The sequence below is a fragment of the Egretta garzetta genome, unplaced genomic scaffold, assembly GCF_000687185.1.
Source record: "Egretta garzetta isolate BGI_Z169 unplaced genomic scaffold, ASM68718v1 scaffold287, whole genome shotgun sequence".
NCBI lineage: Eukaryota > Metazoa > Chordata > Aves > Pelecaniformes > Ardeidae > Egretta > Egretta garzetta.
This window is the reverse complement of record NW_009260435.1, coordinates 4,670,223-4,690,098: the sequence shown is the minus strand read 5'-3', so window position 1 is coordinate 4,690,098 and position 19,876 is coordinate 4,670,223. Positions and strand designations below refer to the sequence as shown.

The window sequence follows — 19,876 nt, the reverse complement described above, 5'->3', positions numbered from 1 at the left end:
GCCCAGCTCTCCAGTCTGTCCAGGTCCCGCTGAATGGCAGCGCAGCCTTCCAGCGTATCAGCCACTCCTCCCAGTTTTGTGTCGTCAGCAAACTTGCTGATGGTACACTCCGTCCCCTCGTCCAGGTCATTGATGAACAAGTTGAACAAGACTGGGCCGAGTACCGAGCCCTGGGGAACTCCACTAGCTACCGGCCTCCATCTGGACTCTGCCCCGCCGATCAGAACCCTCTGAGCCCTGCCATTCAGCCAGTTCCCAATCCACCTCACTGTCCACTCATCCAACCCATACTTCTTGAGCTTCCCAATGAGGGTGTTATGGGAAACAGTGTCAAAAGCCTTGCTGAAGTCAAGGTAGACAACATCCACCGCTCTCCCCTCGTCTACCCAGCTGGTCATGCCATCATAGAAGGCTATCAGATTGGTCAGGCATGATTTCCCCTTGGTGAATCTGTGCAGTATCACAGCCATATTGCATCTGCAGGTTAATCTTGTTTCTGTTTTTCCTTTATTATGAAATGATACTACCAGTGATACATAGCCAACTACCTGATGTTCTGTCTGAGCAGGCATTAACAATAGCATGGAATTCTCTCCCAAATTAGGTGTTAGACCACAACAATTGTTTTTCTTCCTCTTTGAGAAATAAGTGTAGCCTCCAGCTGAAGATTTCAGTTATTTTTTTTTTATTAGTACACTAGTCAGTGACATTAATGCCTGCGTGCTTGTGAAAAAGCCTATTTTTTTCCTTGCTTTACTTACAGCCCATTTTTACAAAAGCCCTATAGATACAGACTATACAGCAGAATATATCTTGTTGTATAGCCTGTGGATTAGCAATTCTTACACTGTAATGGCACAGGCACAGTTTTGCCTTGTCAAAGTGGTCTCCATAAAACACCTATGTTTTGGTGTGTGAGAAATGCTGATGTAATGAAGAAATAACTCTTGTCTATTTTAATTTTTTTTTTTAAATATGTGTATGTAGTTGTTTGGAGTTCATACAGTGTTAGCAGTGGTAAAAACTCCTGATTGAGTTCCTTATCAGGAATATTTCATATGATATCTAGTGCACGCTACTGTCGTGTATCCTCATGAAAGCCTGGCTAAGTTACTTTCCTTCCCATAACTCTGATCTAAAACCTGTCCAGATCTGTCATTGAAGGACTGTGTGTTATCGCATCTGCTTTCTCAGTCTGGTTGGGATCTCTTTGAAATGTTCTTCCTCTTCTTTTTTTTTTTTTTTTTTTTTTGAGAGAGAGAATTACTAAGGAATGGGTCTGTGGTGGTGGTGGTGGTATCATCTCTTTCATGGGGAGAGAAGTAGAGTACTAGGGAGGGTTGAGCGGAACCGAGGATGGCATGTATGTCCTCAAGAAAATGCATCAAGCTGGCCTTGGAATTCCAGGGACTGAATCTGAGCAACGTTGAGGGATGCCCGTCACATATTTAACTAGACTTTATTTTTTAACATAACTTCAATTTCTGGAGAGAGAAAGTGAAAAACTGATGAACTGGGAACACGGGATAGACCAGGCTCATTTTTCTCCAGACATTTGCATTCTATAACCTCTAGCCTGCTTAGGTTGCACTATGCATAGTCAAGAAACCTCTCCTGTGCACTCTGAGTTGCCCCTGCACAGTGAAAAAATGGTAAGTAAATACAGACTAAAGCTTGGGAAAAGGAAATAGAAGGTAAAAGTAAGGTTACCCAGCTTTTATTACCTACATCTTGCCACAGTTCATGTATGCCAGCATTCAGAAGAGTAGTGTGTACTGTCAGATAATTTGAACTATTTTCACATAATTCACCCTGCAAAATTGTATCTTTAGGTTTCTAGGGTAGACTAAGTATAATGTAGGAGACAATGCTCCACCTCCATGTTTTTAAGAGACATTTTAATATTTTAGTGATGTTCTCGGTCTGTCCTGCACTGTGCTATCAACAAGGGCTTGAGATAGGGCCCAACCTTTGCAGGGGAAGGATCTCCTCATGTGAGTTAGACCAGCCTAAGCAGCAGTCAGGATGAAAGACGGAAGATAATGACAGGAATAGTAATTCTTTTGATCCTGTAACACTCTGAACAGCTGTCTGCAACAAACTGTCATCCAGGTACTTAAATGGCAGGTGAGATGAATGGGTTAATATTTTTTGTATGCTTCCCTCAGCTTGCTGTTTCTCTCTGCTGCCTGAACAGGCTTATCAGGACCAGGCTCATGGCAAGCAAGAATGATATTAAAGTACTCCAAATAAGTTTCTAATTTCCTCCTGTCTGAAGGCTGCTTCCAGTTCCTGTCTCTTTCTCATGGTTGTTCTGCTCTGACTTGAATGGTATCAGGCTTTCCTTCTGCTTTCACTTTTAGGTGTTTCAGTCAAGCGAGGTTCCAGAAAAGACATCATCACCTGAAGAATCAATCCGGATGACGAAAGGAATCACCATGGCAACTGCCAAAGCTGTTGCAGCTGGGAACTCATGCAGACAGGAGGATGTGATTGCTACAGCAAATCTGAGCCGCAAAGCAGTAGCTGACATGCTAACAGCTTGTAAGGTAAAGATTCCCTTCCTTACCTAAAACTAATTTTTCTTTTTTTGTGTGTATGTCTCTGAATCCTTTGAATGTTATAGTTTCTGTTCAGTTTTGTTAATTGTATTAATGCTCTACTTCTCAGATGAAAAAGTCAATGGTTATGGTAATCTTAAGAGAATGTTTCTCTCAGAAAGGATTTTCTGTGCTACGCACAAAAAAAGAAGGAGCATTAATACTGAATATTTTCTCATTGTGAAAATTAGAAGTTTTATTTGACCTAAAATTTCCTAGTTTTCAGCCTTCTATTAAACTGGAAGACAAACAATCTATGCAAGTAGTAGAATATATGAATAATCCTATGGTCACAAATAGGAATGGTGAAAGGAATCGCTCAGGTCTATTTTTAGCAGTCCTTTCCCCCTCACCAAACTCAATTTCTTCTGTTTGTTCAATTTCTTCTGTGCTTTTCAAAAGCATGTTTTGCCTTTGCACTAAAAACACTGGTACTCGGTTTTCTACACTCGCTTGAGCTAGACAACTTTCAAGAACTAACCTGTAAAACTGGGAGGAAAGTATGTGTCATAAATGGCTATTAAGCCATTTGGCTTTGTTCTGATGGTAAAAAAGATCTTCAGCATAAATTAAAAAAAAAAAAACAAAAAAAAAAACCAAAACCAAAACAGATTTTAAAGATCTCATTCCTTCTGGTCTTCAGTAGTAACACAAGTGCCTTTGCCTGTAAATGATATTTATTTACTTTTACCTTTACATGTATGGAAGATGACAGTAAAATAATGGCGCTCTCTGAGAGGTGTCTGATTTTCAGTATTTGGTCAAATCCTAACTATCTGCAGCAGTCCCAGGTTAATTTTTAGCCTAATACTGGCCAGGTGGAAGGGTTAATTTTGTTTTTAAAATGATCCTTGTGCAAAAGTGTAAGTTCTAGTATAACTTCAAACTGGATTTATAGAAAACCATTGAAGGAAACTTTTCATTTTGACTTAGTTTTCTGACAGGTTTTTTAGTGTCTGACAGTTTTTGACTGCTCTGCGTGCTTCAAATTTTGATTCTGTCTTCTCCATAAACTCCGAAGGTTAGCAAAACAAAGCAGCTCTAATTTCCTTGGGAAAATCAAATAACTGTGCTACTTATGTGAGAACTACCGTAGCCTAATATGTCTTGGACTCGATGATCTTAAAGGTCTTTTCCAACCAAAGTGATTCTATGATTGGAAGTTTCAATTAACTGGATTGTATCTAAGGGGGGCTAAGAGCAGTTCCTAGTTGTGCAACACTGACAAATCAATTCAGGCATGAATTTCAGGTGCTGAGGTGCCCTCAACATCCTTTGTCATTTGCAAGTGCAGTGCAGATACATTTTTGTTGCAGTCTCTTCAAACAGGCAGCAAATTCTCAGGAGCAGAATCCTCTGTTTCCAAAAATGTTATCAACACTCTCACATACACAATATACAGCTCGATAGGTAATTTTGAACATTTAATTATGAACATTGTTTACATTTTTCTCCCAGTTAATTTCATGGTTTCTAACTCATGCATTGCAAGTGGCTGATCAGATGAAACTTCCTGCAAACCGCACAATAGAGGTCTGGGATGCTGGAAAAGCATTCGTAAGCTCCCAGGGATTTACCTTCACAAAGAAAGCAATCTACAGAAGGAAAATGGCTGGGAATCATTTTACTTGCATGTAATGATACACTGACAAGGAGTAAGATCTAGTTTTATCTTGTCTAGCTTTCTTAAAATCAAGAATGATTATTGGGCAAACTGGAATAAAAGTCCCCAGGTATACTAATGCACCATCTAAAATGTGTGACAAAATAGCCCTGTCATTTAACAAAGCTTTTAGACATACAGTTTGTACCAGACTATTTAGAAAATCCTGTTTCTACAAATTTTGCTCAGAGACTTAGAAATCCTATGCTATTAATTTCTACAAATTGATTACTGTTGTATTGGGTTTGTGTGGCAAGGTTTTGGTAGCAGGGGGGCTACAGGGGTGGCTTCTGTGAGAAGCTGCCAGAAGCTTCCCCTATGTCTGATAGAGCCAATGCCAGCCGGCTCCAAGAGGGACCTGCCACTGGCCAAGGCCGAACCCATCAGCGATGGTGGTAGCATATCTGTGATAACATATTTAAAAAGGAGAAAAAAAGCCAAACTGTGTAACTGCAGCTGGAGAGAAAAGTGAGAATATATGAAATAGCCCTGCAGAAGAGAAGCTCATGGAGGGCTGTCTCCCATGGGTGGGACCCCACGCTGAAGCAGGGAAGGAGTGTGAGGAGTCCTCCTCCTGAGGAGGAAGGAATGGCAGAGTTGATGTGTGATGAACTGACCTCAACCCTCATTCCACGTCCACCACTGGCGGGGAGGAGGTAGAGAAATCAGGAGTAAAGTTAAGCCCAGGAAGAAGGGAGTGGTGGGAGAAAGGTGTTTTAAGGTTTAGTTTTTATTTTCGCATTACCTTACTCTGATTTGTTTGGTAATAAATTAAACTAATTTCCCCAAGTTGAGTCTGTTTTGCCTGTGGCAGTAGTTGGTGAATACTCTCTCCCTGTCCTTATCTCCACTCTCCCCTGTCCAGCTGAGGAGGGCAGTGATAGAACGGCTCCAGTGGGCACCTGGCATCCCACCATGGTCAACCCACCACAAGTGTACATGGCATTTCCTTGATAAGCCCCATCCACTGAATTTTAGGGCTAGAAACCAGCAGTCTTAGCCTCGCTGTGCTGTAAAAGCTGTGCAATGCAGTGCAGCATGGTTTTTGTGATATTTGACAAATACTGGAGGGGTTTCCAGTGTGATTAAGGTAGTCTGTACGGTAAGCACTGACAAATAATCAGATTTTGTTGTCCTTTGGCCTAAGACAAAAGTGTGTGTATATGATCTATGGTAGAACTGTATAGAACATAGCTCAGGCTTCCCTGGTGTCAGGAATTTAAATTCAAGTTCTAGTCCATTGCCAGCTGCCTAAGGCAAGTAGTATAAGAGATTTGACTTATTAGCAGTTATATATATGCTTGTGCTTGCTCTGCTATACATGAATTTACGGTGCTTATTACTAATTCCATGCTTATAAGTAGATGCCATTTCAAAAGACCATGAGGTTGATTACTGCGGGATATAACGAACCAAGACAACTCTCATTAAAGTCAGTGAAAACACTGTAATTACGTTTACTGACAGTTAGAGCAGGCCCAAAGATAATAACAATTTCTGTCTTTATTACCTATGTGTATAAAATACTGACTATGCAGTAAGTAACCTGTGCATAATATCACTATTTTTAATTATTGTTGGTGGAAAGGAAACAGGTACAAAAGGTCAGTCAAAAGCATAGAAAATAACTGGAGTAATGACTTAGATGGTTACATAGCCAGTAGAATGAGGGAAATGATTACTCGCCTTTTCTCAGCACTCATTAGACTGCATCTAGGATACCGTGTCTGGTTTTGGGCTCCCCAAAAGAAGAAAGGAAGTGATTAAACAGGAGTGAGCTCAGCAGAGCCCACCCAGGCCATTGGGGCTGGAGCACGGGCACTGTGAGGAGACTCTGAAGAACTGCCTGTTCAGCCCGGAGAAGAGACGACTTTGGGGGACCTCACAGCAGCCCTTTAAAACCTACTGGGAGATTGCCGAGAGGAGGCAGCGTCAGGATATTTACTTGAGGTGCATGGCAGGGGAACAAAACACAAGGGTCAAAAATTGAAACCTAGGAACTTCCAATTATTCCACTGTGGGGATAATTAAGCATTGGGACAGGGCCCTAAAGAGGATATGAAATCTCCATTTTGGAGATTATCAGAGACCTAAGTGATCTGAATTTAATGTTGACCCAGCTATAGGCAGGAGGTTGGACTAAGTGAATTCTCAAGGTTCCTTCAAACAGCACTGATTTTTTGACTCTATCTCATATATTTTACCTCCACAAGTTATTCATCAGTGCTCACGGGCTCAAAGTTGTAGTACTGGAGTCAAGCAGGTGCTTGCTGCCTTACTGTTTTGAAAGCACATGAAGAAAAGCCTCGGCATGAGGAAATAAATGTGTATTCTGGTTCTTTGGACATGTGTTTCAGTTTGAGATGCTTCGGCAGGCTTTCTGTGCAAGTCTGAAGTAAATATTTCTCTTGCAAGTCCTAACTGATGTAGTGGGATGTTTCTGGGTTACAAAAATGCCTTCCTTAAATGATTTTATTACCTCTTTAGTCTGCTGTGAAATACATGGTTTGTTTTAAGACTCACTGAACCTTAAAAATGCTCCCAAAATATTCTGATATTAGTCTTTGCTATGTATGCAAAGCATAAAAGGAAGTTTGTATTTCTCTCCTACAGATGTTTGCTCTAATTGCATGTGTAACAATAATATTAAAGTGCGGAAGAGGCATATTAGGGTGCTTACAATGTATTCATGTGAAACACTTGGGGGATCCTTCTGCCCTGTTTGAAAATGAAAAAGAAGCTGTTCTGGATTTTTTGGGCTTCTGAAGCTTGTTTGAAGTATGCTGAAGATCAGGAAAATCCTGACCTGTTTCCTCCCATCTCCTTTCCCTTCAGGTTATTTGTTGACAAGATGAAGAGGGGAAGGTGGCCAGCGAGAGCCGTTTTTGTGCTCTGCTGATCTTGAACTTCCCGGCAGAGGGAGCCCATAGACTAGCTCCGGGCCCAGCTGACAACAGCGTTTGCAGGGTTGCAGGAAGGGCTCAAAATAAGTGAGCAGTGAGATAATCCCCCATCCCAGTGGAAGATGTGAGGCTTGCAGGGGTGGAAGGAGCTGTTCTGTGAGAGGAAATGCTAATTGTTAAGATTTTTAGGAAGTTTCACTTGCCAACAACTAGCACTTCTGTTCAATAAAGAAGTTCCCTAGAAGTTTATTTTAGAAAATATAAGGCTTGAAGAGGCTGCAGTTTTCACTTTTTATTAAAATGGTTGAATTAGTCAGGCTTATGTCAGATATCAGACATTGTACTTAGTGGAAATCCTTAAGAAGTCAACGAACTGACTCTGCTGCTGCTTCTCTGTACTTAAACAGATGGTTCCAGCACTGCCTATTGCTGTGTTAAATCCCTATGTCAAACCGAAGCCATTAATAAGCTTTTACTTACATGGTGCTACCAGATAACAAAAAGCAGCTAACGCTTCTTTGGGTGAGTGGGTTGGTTGGTTTGGGTTTTGTCTCTCTCATGTAGAATAATGATATCCTGGCACTTCTGTGGCACTTTTCATCTGTCGTCTGCAAGGCTTTCTGTAAGGAACAAACTATTATCTTTATCTCCCAGAATAGAGAAGGAATGTACTGCTGACAGTATCTAAGGAGGGACAGTAAGAAAGACTGCAGATGCACACCCAGACCGGAGGATGTGCTGATAAAAGGAAAAGCGTACCCAATGCCATCCTCAGAACTGGAGCTCTGCTGCTCTTTGAGCACAGTTTGGTTACACCTTTACAATAGAGATGGCTGGCCCTCAACCTCAAATGTCATTTGCACATTATGAAAAACCCCTTCCCTTCTCTTTCCCCTATCTTCTTTGTGTTGACCTCTTCTTGTGGGAGCAGTTTTGGGGTATGTAATGTTATTTTGCCTCCTCAGCAAGCATCGTATCACCCAGATGTGAGTGAAGAAGTTCGAGAGCGAGCCCTGCGCTTTGGAACAGAATGTACACTGGGATACTTGGAACTCCTGGAACACGTTCTCCTGGTAAGGAGTCGTCTGCATGCGCATAGTGGATCCCTTCCAAGGAGAATAATCTCTCTGACCTCTTTCTACAATGGCTGCTAGTGACATGTTTTTATCAGTTTGTCACAAGATTATGAAGAGGTTTGTTATTCAGGAAAAGCAAGCTAAAGTAAACTGCTCAAACTGCAAGAACAGAAGGAAGACTGGAAGCACTTAAATGGGACTGCATTCTGGATTAGATTTGGAGGCAGTATGGGTCCTGACCTAAAAATGGTCCTCAACAAAGAAATTAAAATCTCTTCAGTATTCTTTTGAGACCACTGTAAGCATTAGACATATTAGGCACGCTCCTGTCCCCCAGCCCAAAGAGGTTACATAATCTTTATAAAAGCACTTTTACATGCCTTTTGGAGTCCTGATTCCAGGAAAATAAGAGGTACCTGCTCAATGCCATCCGAAAACCCCAAGACAGCACTGCCTCACAAAGAGCTCTCCAACTCGTGCCAAACATAACAACCTCAAAGCTCCATCTAAAACTTCTCCACTAAAATCCACACTCATGAATCCTGCTGTCAGTTGGTTTTTCTTGACCATGCATAATTATCACATAATATATAGTTCGTCTGTTGTTATTACGTTTGTAGGAAGCAATAATGTGTGTTTGATCTAACATTTGTGAGATACTGAAGTTTCTGGAGGTGACTTAAATCAGCAATCAGCTTCATGGATGCCCAGAGATTTCATCTAAGTAGCTTTAAGCTGACATATTAAAGTCTCTGAAACTGAAATTTGCAGCCACTAGCTTCAGATTAGCAAGTCCAAGTCAGCTTTACTGCTGAGAATACAGTGTGTCTAATCATTTACATCAACACGTTGAAATATATGTAACATAGAAGTCAAGTCACAGTTATGCTTGCCACTAGCAGGAAAAATAGTTCAAGAAAGATTGAACTTGTTAATGTAATTCCTAGAGCTGCATAGGAGCAAGTAATTTAGCATTAGATGTGTGATCCGTTTTTAGTTTAGAAGTACTTCAGGGAATTTTTCAGACTTGGTCTCCCGAACTCATAGTACTTGTTTCAAACTATATGTCAGAACAGACCAAGGACTTGAGTCAATTTTTGCTCATTTTATTTTTCTTTCTCTGGTTAAGTGAAGAAGCTTAAGGTAAGAAAGACCTGTTCCTCCAAAAAAGCAGAACAGGCCTTTCTTACCTCAAGCTGCTTTACTTCCAGGGCTCTAAAGCCATGAGAAAATTCCCCCCCGCAATGTTTACTGCCTTAAAAAAAATGAGAATGACCCAGATTACAACCACGATTGAAGAGCATAAGGCCTGCATGGCAAAAAAGATGTATGGAATGGTAACTCCATTGTGACTCTTTGCTGAAGTCTGTCTAGAACTAGTCACATATGCATGTAATACATCCATGCTGTGCTCCATAAATGTAAACGGGATCTGGAAAGTAGATGGAAAAAAGATCACTTTCAGAGGAGCACTGAACCAAGTAGACTTTTTGCTCTAGGGACTTTTGCCCTCTTTCCCCTGAGTTCTAACTCTTGGGAGTTGTGGCAGAGACACAGTCTAGATGTAATCCAAGTGATTTGTTTACTTGTTCTGTGGTTACCTGAGCTGTTCTCCTGCCATATGCAATCTTGCTAACTTAACATCCTAGCTCAGATTTGTTTTGCTCAGATAAAAGAAAACTATAGCAAGATGGTTTCAGCATCAAGCAGTCCCGTTGCTTCCTGATCCCTGTTACTCTGGTAGTTTAGAACCCCTAAGCCTACCATCTCATTTAATTTATAACTTCCAGAAATGCGGATCATCTCAGATTAGAAATCTCTAATTAGTCCACATGGCACCTTGTGATACAATTGTTAGTAAGTTCAGTCATGCCCTTGGTAGTCAGGCTAGGGATGATTGCACGGGTGTCTCAACACAGGCATGCCAAGGAGCCGTCTTTTTTTGAAGATGATACTTTTTAGGTGCAAGAGCTGTCAGATGTGGTATCTAAGATATCTTAAGCCAGTGTATTGACTTGTGCAGAGGTTGCATTGGGCAAGTGGCACAAAACTGACTTGATTCCTCAAAGGAATATTCCTCTAATCACCTAGCTAGGGGTAGGGCACAGGAACACGCTAATTAAAGCTGTTGGGCATGCATAAATTAGTATAAAACAACTTGTAAGTTGTATTCTTAGCAAGGTTAAAGACTGAGCTGCCCTCCTACATATTCATGTGCTCCATCTCGGTCAGTATTGATGCATACTGAGTTGAGGGGAAATCTGAAGCTTTTGTTGTTCTCGTGCCATGCCTGTACATGACTCTCCAGGGGATGAGAACCTGCTGTGAGTTCTAAATCAGCTTTAAAACAATGCAGTTTGTAAACCACCTAATTGTAAAATTTGCATCCACTTGTTCAATTCCAACAGTGTCACCACTATTATATATAGCACTAGTGTCACAGTTGCTGGAGCAGAAAATGTCATTCTCTGCTATAGTCTGACCACATTTGTGTATTTTTGGACATTTTTGCTTGTATGGGAAGATAACCCTTGAGATGCTCAATGCTCAATTTCTGCCATACTAAGGGATTATGCAGTGTATAAACCTTGGTTATAACTGTGTTGTTCCATTTTGCTAGCATTGCAGACTGTTTAGCTATCGAGGATTCGTTTGCTTCTGTTTATTATGGAAACTAGTTGACTAAAGATCATCCTTAGGAAGCAGGAGACCACCCATATTTTGACATGGCAGTTCCAGAGAGAGAGAATTCCTCAAGTGGCAGAGCTCTCACCAAAGTTAAGAGAACAATTCAGTTTAGCTTATTCTGTCAAAGTGAGGGGTTAGGCATTTGACTGCAAAATAGGAAACACACTTACAAAAAGATAAAAAGTATTTTCAATGTGTACCTAGTTTTCAGAGCTGCTTTGAGCAGGAGTTTTCAAAAACAATAAGAAAATGCACACCTGAATGTGACTCAACCTCTTGTTGTTTTGCTCTTAAATCTCTGTATCTGTCACTCTCCTCTCAGAAGTAGTTTTTGAGTATACATGAATTTCCAGAACTTATCTTTTTTTTCTCCTTATAAAATAGTAATTAAAAATGCAAACTTTATTCCTGTTTGGGGGAAGAATTCAACTTCACTGCCCGAATGTCTGACTGTTTTCCATTTGAAGAAGCACGGTTTAATACTTGATGCAAATTTAGCTCAGAGGTGTGTGTCTTTCCCTTCTGTTTAAGGGCCTTGCCCAGGGCTGGCATCTCCATTGCGTTCACCATTGCTGATTTTTTTCCAGAACAGGCAACTAGTGCTAGCTTACGGAACTCTCTAATTCTGTTTCTTAGAAATAGTGACCAACAAGTTTGTTAATACTAGAAAATCGTCTCCTCTCCAGCAGTTTAGAAAGACTAAGCCTGATGTGTACATATAATGACTATAATACCTGAGAATGGAGCACTAAAACTGCATGTTCCTTCCACATACTCACACATGCACCTCTGTTTTGGAGAATTCTGTCCTAGTTTTAGTACTGGGAACTTCCAGACAGTATTGTCAGTTCCTGTAGAAATGCATCAGATGTTGCAGTGTAAGCCTTTGCTCCTAGTGATTCATTGACAATTGTATTTCTCTCACTGGACTCATGTTTTCTCTCAGCTGATTGCTGTATAAAATAAATATTTCACTAATGTGCCTTGGGGGTATTCCAGCGTTCTCTGGAATCCTTACTAATACGCATTATTACATTTTATCTTTTTCTCTAGATTCTTCAAAAGCCAACTCCAGAACTAAAGCATCAGTTGGCCTCTTTCTCCAAGCGGGTTGCTGGTGCTGTTACAGAGCTCATCCAATCAGCAGAAGCAATGAAAGGTGTGTTGGGCAGCCTGGCTACCAGTACAGTGTGCTTTTTACTCCAGAGATGATGACCTGTCATTTCTGTAGTTTAAAACAAAACCAAAAACTAACAAATGCACTTTTAGTATGTTCTCGGTGCCTTGGTACCACCTACTTCCATTCTTTTAATTTCTCTGCTGGTATTCACTTGCTCACAGTGTGGTAAACATGTCTATTTGACCCTCTTCCACTTCATATGATCGGTTATAAGTCATCTGTAAATCACGTGGCCTTTGAAGGTGGAACATCAAGCAGAGCAGTCAAGAGCCACAATAGCAGAAAACAAAATACAGTATTGCTCCTCTTGAACTGGTGGCTGAGTTGTCATTGGATGGCTGGTTCCTTTCCTTACACTCATGTTTGTTCAATCAGGATAAGTCCTTTGCTTTGCAGCGATAGTTGCTTTCCAACTTCAAATAAAAGGGAATAGCATCATCTTACTGAATTAACACTCAACCTCTAGCAATGATGTCAGTTTTAGATCTGTAGTGCTTACAGCCCCTCTGTCTAGGTCCTGCCCAACAAAGTGTGTTAATCAAACAATGAGACTTGAGAAAATAATACAAATTCAGCACTGAAGTAAGCAATTAATTCCATTGCTTAGCAGAAGTTTACTGTTCTTATAACAGATGAGTGATATTTTTCTCAGATACTGACTTCCTTACTAAAATTTTTATGCAGTGATGCATGTGAACTCTTAGGACAACAGTTCTAACATTCTGCATTTTAAATGAGGTGAATACATATTAAGGGTGGTGTTGTTAAATATGAGACCACTACTGCTGAAGCACATCTACTGCCAGATTTACTGGGAATTTCAATCTAAAGAAATCTTCACAGCCATCAGAAAGGCATATGAGCATTCTAATCTCATAGGTAATAGAATGCTACAGTAAAATATTTTTAATAAAGCATTATAAAACTTTAATTCTGCCACCCCCTCCTCTCCCCCCGCCAACAAAGGCTTTTAGTAAATTCAACCATTCTTTCCTAAGCTAGGCCAGAGAACACTATACTCATTTTTCTGATATTCTGTGTAATATACATTGCAGGTTTTCCTCAGTTATTTCCTGGTTTATCGGTACACATTCTTTGGAAAAGAATCCTGGCTAAACACTTTTCATATATGGGAATCCCATATTATTTTCTTATGTTTTTTTTTTTTTCTCTGTCTTAATATAGTTACTCTGTTTCATATAACAGTGATCAACATTATGCTTTTTCCCTGCTCAGGTAAATTTATTGAGTTCTTCAGCCTTTTCTGCACTCTTTCTTATGTTTTCATTCACTAAGAAGCCAAGCCAATATCAGAATTTTTCTATTCTATAAATGCTTTTAAAAAATCTTTTTATTGTCCTCATCTTTGGAGACATTTATTAACTTCTAATAGTTTTTAAATTTTAATTCATATTCATTAAAATAAAAATTCACTTTTAAATTATTTTTTCACTTACTGCCTGTAGGGGATTTTTAAAAATTCACTTCAGAAGCTTTTTTGTGGAAAGTAAAATGTTTTTTAGCCATTCCCAGTTTTAATTCTTGATTTTCATTTATAGATACATCATAAAATTGTCTCCTAACCAATTCAGCACGTAAATGTTTTCACCTTTGTGAAATGCCTTTTTTTGAAGAGGAACTGCTACATTTTACAAGTTTTGGTTTTGGCTGTGGTTCTACATGCTGCCTGTATCAAAAATTGGGTTTTTTTCCCTGCTTATCTGCTAATATCAGGGTTTAACATACAATTCCTTTATCTTGTATACCATTTAAGCTGAGAAATTGTCTTTGGTAATGTTTTGATACTTGATATAAAATATGTATATACATACTATATAGGGTTTAGCAGCATGAAACGTAGCTCACTAGGATTACAGTACCATGTACTTCAGCCTTCTCCTAGCATATCATAAATAGGAGCCAGTCATTTTTTATTCTCATGTGATTTGGGCATCCACAACAGAAACTGCCTCGTTCTTCAGCTGGTGCCATGTTGATCCATAAGCATTCAAGGTTATTTCCTTTGATGTTTGATGAAATCAGACACAGCTTATGCTATTCCTGATGCAAAGTGCCAGTATCCTTCTTCTCTGTCACTCTTCCTTAATAACAATTAATGTTTTAGTTGATATTTTACTAGTAGGTTCACCCAAACTTTATGATCCAGTTTCAATAAGTTTAACAAGGCTTTAAGAGATTTTTTTTTTTTTCCCTTTGTTTTTTTTCATTCTAGCTTAGTCTTCCCTTGCCTGGTGTACGCTGCTTCCCATCCTTTTCTGTGTCCATCTGTGACACCACTTCTTCCCCTTGCCATTTAGTAGTTATGAACTTAAAAGTTTTATTTCTGGTTTCCTTTTCTCTCTCCATCTGATTTTCCTTGTGGCTGTTTCATTGCTTCCCTCAGTCCAGAACATGGATGCTTTCTGAATCTTGTCATCCAGAGAATAATGTGAAATTGAAAATAATAATGCACTGAGAACCTCCAAAAATCTGAGATCCCCTCCAGCCTTCATTTTGTGGACCTACAAAATTTCTTTGAGCCAAAAGAAATGGCAAAATCTCAACCAAAAAAAACCCAAAAAACCCCAAAACAAACCCAAAACTTGACCTTTGGATATGTTACAAAAACTGCTTTGGCCTTCTCTGCATTGCTGCTAGAAACCCACTGCCAAAAACATGCTTTCTTCAGTCAATACTAGCTTCATCTCTAACCCAAAAAAAGACTCTGAAAACTGTGCTGGAGATAATTATCTGTTGTCTATAACTTGCCCTCTTTTTACCATTCTGTCAGACCTCTCAATGTACCTTACAACTTGGTCAAGTTAGAAACCATCTTAGTAAGAGCTCTGATAAATGAAAGTTGAGTGACAGCTATTTTGTTGCCAGTATAGACAGTATCCCTTTTGAAGCTGCTTTGCTTACACAGTTCTTAATTCAGTTACTTTCATAACAGAATAATCCTACTAACTTAAATTTTGCTCTCAGTGGCATGAACTATCATGGTTTTATGCCGTTGCGGTACTAAAATAAGCTTTCTACGATGCGCATTCCGTATTTGACACTTGAAGTGTGATTGTAAACCATCCTGTTTGAATGGCAGCTGACAGTGGCACTGAAGTTATTGTCTTCGTCTCCATTAATTTCAGGGACAGAGTGGGTGGATCCAGAAGACCCAACAGTCATTGCAGAGACAGAGCTCCTAGGGGCTGCAGCATCAATTGAGGCTGCAGCAAAGAAGTTAGAGCAGCTGAAACCAAGAGCCAAGCCAAAGGTGAGTGTCCATCCCCATTGTTTCTTTGAAGTTAATAAAGCAGAAGATGCATATAGCCCATATATCGGTGTATACTTTGTTACTGTCCACAATAATGGTATAAACAATCAAACCTTGAATCAGTCTCAGTGCCACTAGACACTGCACTGGATGGGACTTACCCCTGAAAGAAGAGGGTAAAAAAGGTGCTTTTCAGGGAGTGAGTCAAGCACCAGTCAAGAGCAAGCAAAGGAAGAAAAGCCAAATGTTAGAAATGCTTTTAAGAGTTACAGTATCATTACTGTTGGTTTACTTTTCTGTTTCCAAACACACTTTACTGTTGTGAAAAGTCATTCACACTTGCTTTCCTTTGAAGACCCTTTGTTCTCATCTGAATGTGTGTAGTATAGCAGGAGAATGCAGCAGCAACACAGAAGGCATTCAGCAGAATGCAAAAGACCTTCAGGATTTCGAAGATTAAAATCATAGCATTTTATGCCATGCTAAAAGAGTAGCTGCTTCAGTATCAAATCAGATATGTGGTATGACCATTTCTATTTAATTTTCCTGAAGGAAAATAAATTACAGTTCATTATGAAAGCAAGCAGTGTTGCATGTTGCCAGGTCATTTCAAACGTGTCTCTGAATATATTATATAAAATTAAGCCAAGTATTTTCATGCATGGTACAGAGGGAGTATATGGAACGGTTGTTGCTTCTGGTTGTATGCATAGCTCAAAAGACTGCATCACAGAGAATTGCTACCTTTTGCCTAGTGCGGAATAACAGGCAGGTTTTAGAAGAAATTACTATGTTGCCAAAAACTGCATCTCTTTAAAATGAAAATCATGCTTTGTGTAATTGACTTCAGGAAAGGACTATGTATCTATTTCCCTGTTTATGCTGCTTTGTAGATGCAAAACTGTTTTCTAAGTAAAGCTAATGAGAAGGCTTTCTAAAAAGCAGGGCCTCCAGAACATTCAGTGTTGGATGATTGGTTTTGGTGCCGGCTGGTATTCTGTCATTCAGGAACATCAGATGAAATAGTTCTTGGTAGGTTCACTCTTTGAGGACTTCCCACCCACCCGCCCCCCCTGCTTAGTGATGGCAATAAATTAGCTCATGAAAAAGAAATGCTCTTTGTCCTGCATTTTTTAACAAGTACATCCATTTTGTTTATAAAGAAAAATGGTCTTTTATAATGAGATTCTACAGAGCAGAGGACACAGGCTGAGTCGGAGGAGAGGAAGAGTCCTCCATCACCTTTTCTATACAATCGCTGCACAATAGCATATGTGTGTTGCTTAGTAACCATGGAGCGGTTTCCTTCCAACATCTAAACCACTCCAGGGTCATTGTAATTTCCCAGTGAATACAGATCTCACACCTGCTCCTCATTTAACATGTTAATTTGAGTATCCAGTCTGCCTGTGATTTATTGGTCTGTTTATTTGTAATTTTCTGAAACTGGAATTCATATCCAACTGTTTGATTTGGGATTTAAACAGCCTTTACAATCCTTTTTCAGATGTTTAATCCCTTTCACAATATGGATTGTAATACACATCAAAGATACTAGGAAGATCACAGAGTGGCTCAAATACCACTTTTTCTGCTGAAGACTTGTAGCTTGTATCCTCCCAGAGTAGGATTTCCTGCTTCGAACAGGCTCTGCTTTTCCGATGCTCATCTTTGACAACACACATAGTGTTATAGTGTCAATGCCTAGACTAGGTAAGAGGGTTGATACAATTGATTTTTCTTATGCTTAGTCTATGAAATGCAGGAATAGTAGCTGTCTTCTACAATGGAAGAGACCGCTGGTCCAGCTATAGACCAATATCCTGCTTTGGTTAACAGTAATCATCATCGAGTGAACTTGCAGGGAAGTCCTTAGTCGGTAATTTTAGAATAATCTGCCTGCAGGAAATCTATCATCTTCATCATTATTAATTGGTGGCTGATTCTCTATTTTTGGGTAAGCTTTTGGTTTTGGGGCAGGGAGTGGGAGTGATGTGATTTAGGCTTGAAATTTTCATGTTTGTGTGTTCCAGTTTGTCTATTACCTCTAAAGAAAAAAATCAATAGTTGAAGGTAGGGTGTTTTCTCATTTGTTCCACTATCTTAATTTTTTTATACTTTTGAATTTTTTAATTCTTTTCCTTGTTTCCTCTCCCTATTTTTGCACCTATCATACCCCCTCAATGTCTTAGACTGAGACCAATAGCATGAGATGTCTTCATTTTCTACTATTGGGAATCATCCCAGAGAACAATTTCTATTAAGATATAGACCTGCTAACTGCTGCCCATATTTTATTGTATGATGCATATTCTGTTTGCCTTAAATCCTCATTGTTTGGCTACTGGTGAATGTGCTCCTAAAATTCTTATTCCACTAGTCTACTGCCCCATTGACACGCTGTTAACATCTGTCTGTCTTCTGAGCTTATATCTTGCAAGCGCTTTGAGGAGTCTCCTAGGCAGATGTTGTTACCCCTCCCTGTAACATAAAACCTATTCAGGATTCTCATTGCAGTGTTAAAGGTGGGGAATTATCTGTGAAGCAATGAGATCTTTATAGTTTATTAAGCAAGTTTTGGCTCTCCATAATTCCTTTAAATGCAATTATGTTTTTCCTGAGTGTGGACTCTTTCTGTTTTCCATTTTTGGAGGGTCAAGTGTCTTGCAATGCAGCCACATACTCCTCCTGTTACGCAAATATGCCACTGGCTGTAAAATAACACCCCCGCCAAAATTAGTAGTTTTTTTGAAGAAGAAAAACATTTTGTCTAATAAAACCTACATGCTTCACTAATACTGGAAAAAGAACTCTTTTAAGGAAAAAGATGTGGTAAATGAGGTACGACAGCAGAGAGCATTGCTGTACCTAGCCTATTCTGTTGGTATGCTCTTCATGCTTCTATGCGGGCTTATGCCTTCAAACACCAAGTGTCTTTAATAGCCAATAAGAGTTCCCTGCTGTTAGCTTTCAGCAGTTTGTCCTTTTTTTTTCCCAAGATGAATCAAACCTGGATGCCTTTTTCTGCAGGACTCTGTGTGATATGTTTGATATATTAGGTTGTTATTTAATCCAACTATATATCAAACATATTCCTACAGTGTCCTGCCCTGTCTCCGGGGGTTTTAACATAGTAGAAGGCAATATGAAGGAGTACATTCACTCACAAGCAGGTTTAGAAGACTTCCTGCAGAATCCTAATCTAATCTGATTTAAAATATATACGTGAAGGGCTCCTTTATCAGTAGACTTGCTCTTGGAGGGACTTTTAAGTCGTGTGGGGCCTTTTCCGACAGTGAGCAGCAGCTGTGCCAAGAACTGCCTTTCACTGAAATGGTTGTGTTTTCCATGGCTCAGTGTAGTAACTTACCCATGTTGGTTTTCTCTTTATGAAATAGAAGATGAGAGCTGCTTCAAAATAAAATGGTTTGTCTTTTGTAACTTTTTCTACTGTTTAGCAATGAGATTGGGGGCTCATTTGTTCTCCTATTAACCCTGACTTTATTGTGCTACCCCTAGTAATATAGATTCTATAGAAAACTGTCTAAAATGCGGTACAGAAACATCTCAAATTATATATTTTTTTAGTGGTGCAATCAACGTCTTCAGGATATTTCATGCTACAGACTTTGTAGCTTAGCCTAATAATTTTGGTTTGTCTGTTCTGGTGACTTCATGTTCCAATCCATTTATACCCATGCGTAGTCAATAACAGCTTATTAGTTTAAGCTTGTGGAAGAAAGAGATGCTGATCTTCATAGGGGCTACTTGAGGGAGAAGCAGCTAACCACTTGTCTCATAGATCTGGTTTTCTAAAGAAACCCAAGTAGCCCTCTCAAGTAACTGAAATCTTATAAGGTGAAATTTTCTGCCATGTATCACATCATTGCTCCTAACTTTGTTCATGAAGGTTGTGAACTAACACATGTTGTGAGGGTATTGTTGATGAGCGTGAACTTAAGACAGTTCAGGATGTGCTCGTTAATAACGGGAATGAGTAGAAGAATTACTTCTCTTGTAGGGCATTTTGCTGTGTTCAACCTTGGACAGCTACATGTCCTTACTGCTAAGGAATGCTCTTTGAAGAGTACAGGCAGGTAAACATACCCAGAGCGCTGGCTGAGCATTGTGCCTACTTCCCCATTTCAAACATGAGTATCCAGCCCTTAGATGTCATACCTGCAAATGCTGAAGGGAAAACTGCAGGGAAGGACTAGAAAGCAAGGATTTGCTATAAAAGATGAAAACTCAACAGAAGTTCCACATCTGGAGTGCTGTGGAAAGGCTGCTTCAAAAATACATTCTCCACAGAAGGGATCAACTGTCAATATAAAAACTTTTTTCTTTTTTTCCAGAAATAAAAGAAGTTGTGATGTGACAGGAAATGTAGGATTTGGGAGTTTGAGAAACTCAGGGTGTGGTTTCTTTTCCCCACCACCCAAATTTCAACAGAATTGGAAAGAAATCCATTTGGTACAGGGCGGGGGAATAAATC

The 19,876-nt window shown here is 39.6% G+C and overlaps 1 protein-coding gene across 6 annotated transcripts in view; it reads left to right on the top strand.

Moving 5' to 3' along the window:
• Positions 1-19,876, top strand: part of TLN2 (talin 2) — a 185,916-nt gene that overhangs the window by 156,363 nt on the left and 9,677 nt on the right. For all 6 annotated transcript variants that reach the window (XM_035899453.1, XM_035899455.1, XM_035899452.1 and 3 more), the window contains 4 exons: positions 2,364-2,549; positions 8,132-8,239; positions 11,984-12,089; positions 15,257-15,381. In XM_035899453.1, the coding sequence (XP_035755346.1) occupies positions 2,364-2,549; positions 8,132-8,239; positions 11,984-12,089; positions 15,257-15,381 (525 nt within the window). The remainder of the gene's footprint in view (positions 1-2,363; positions 2,550-8,131; positions 8,240-11,983; positions 12,090-15,256; positions 15,382-19,876) is intronic.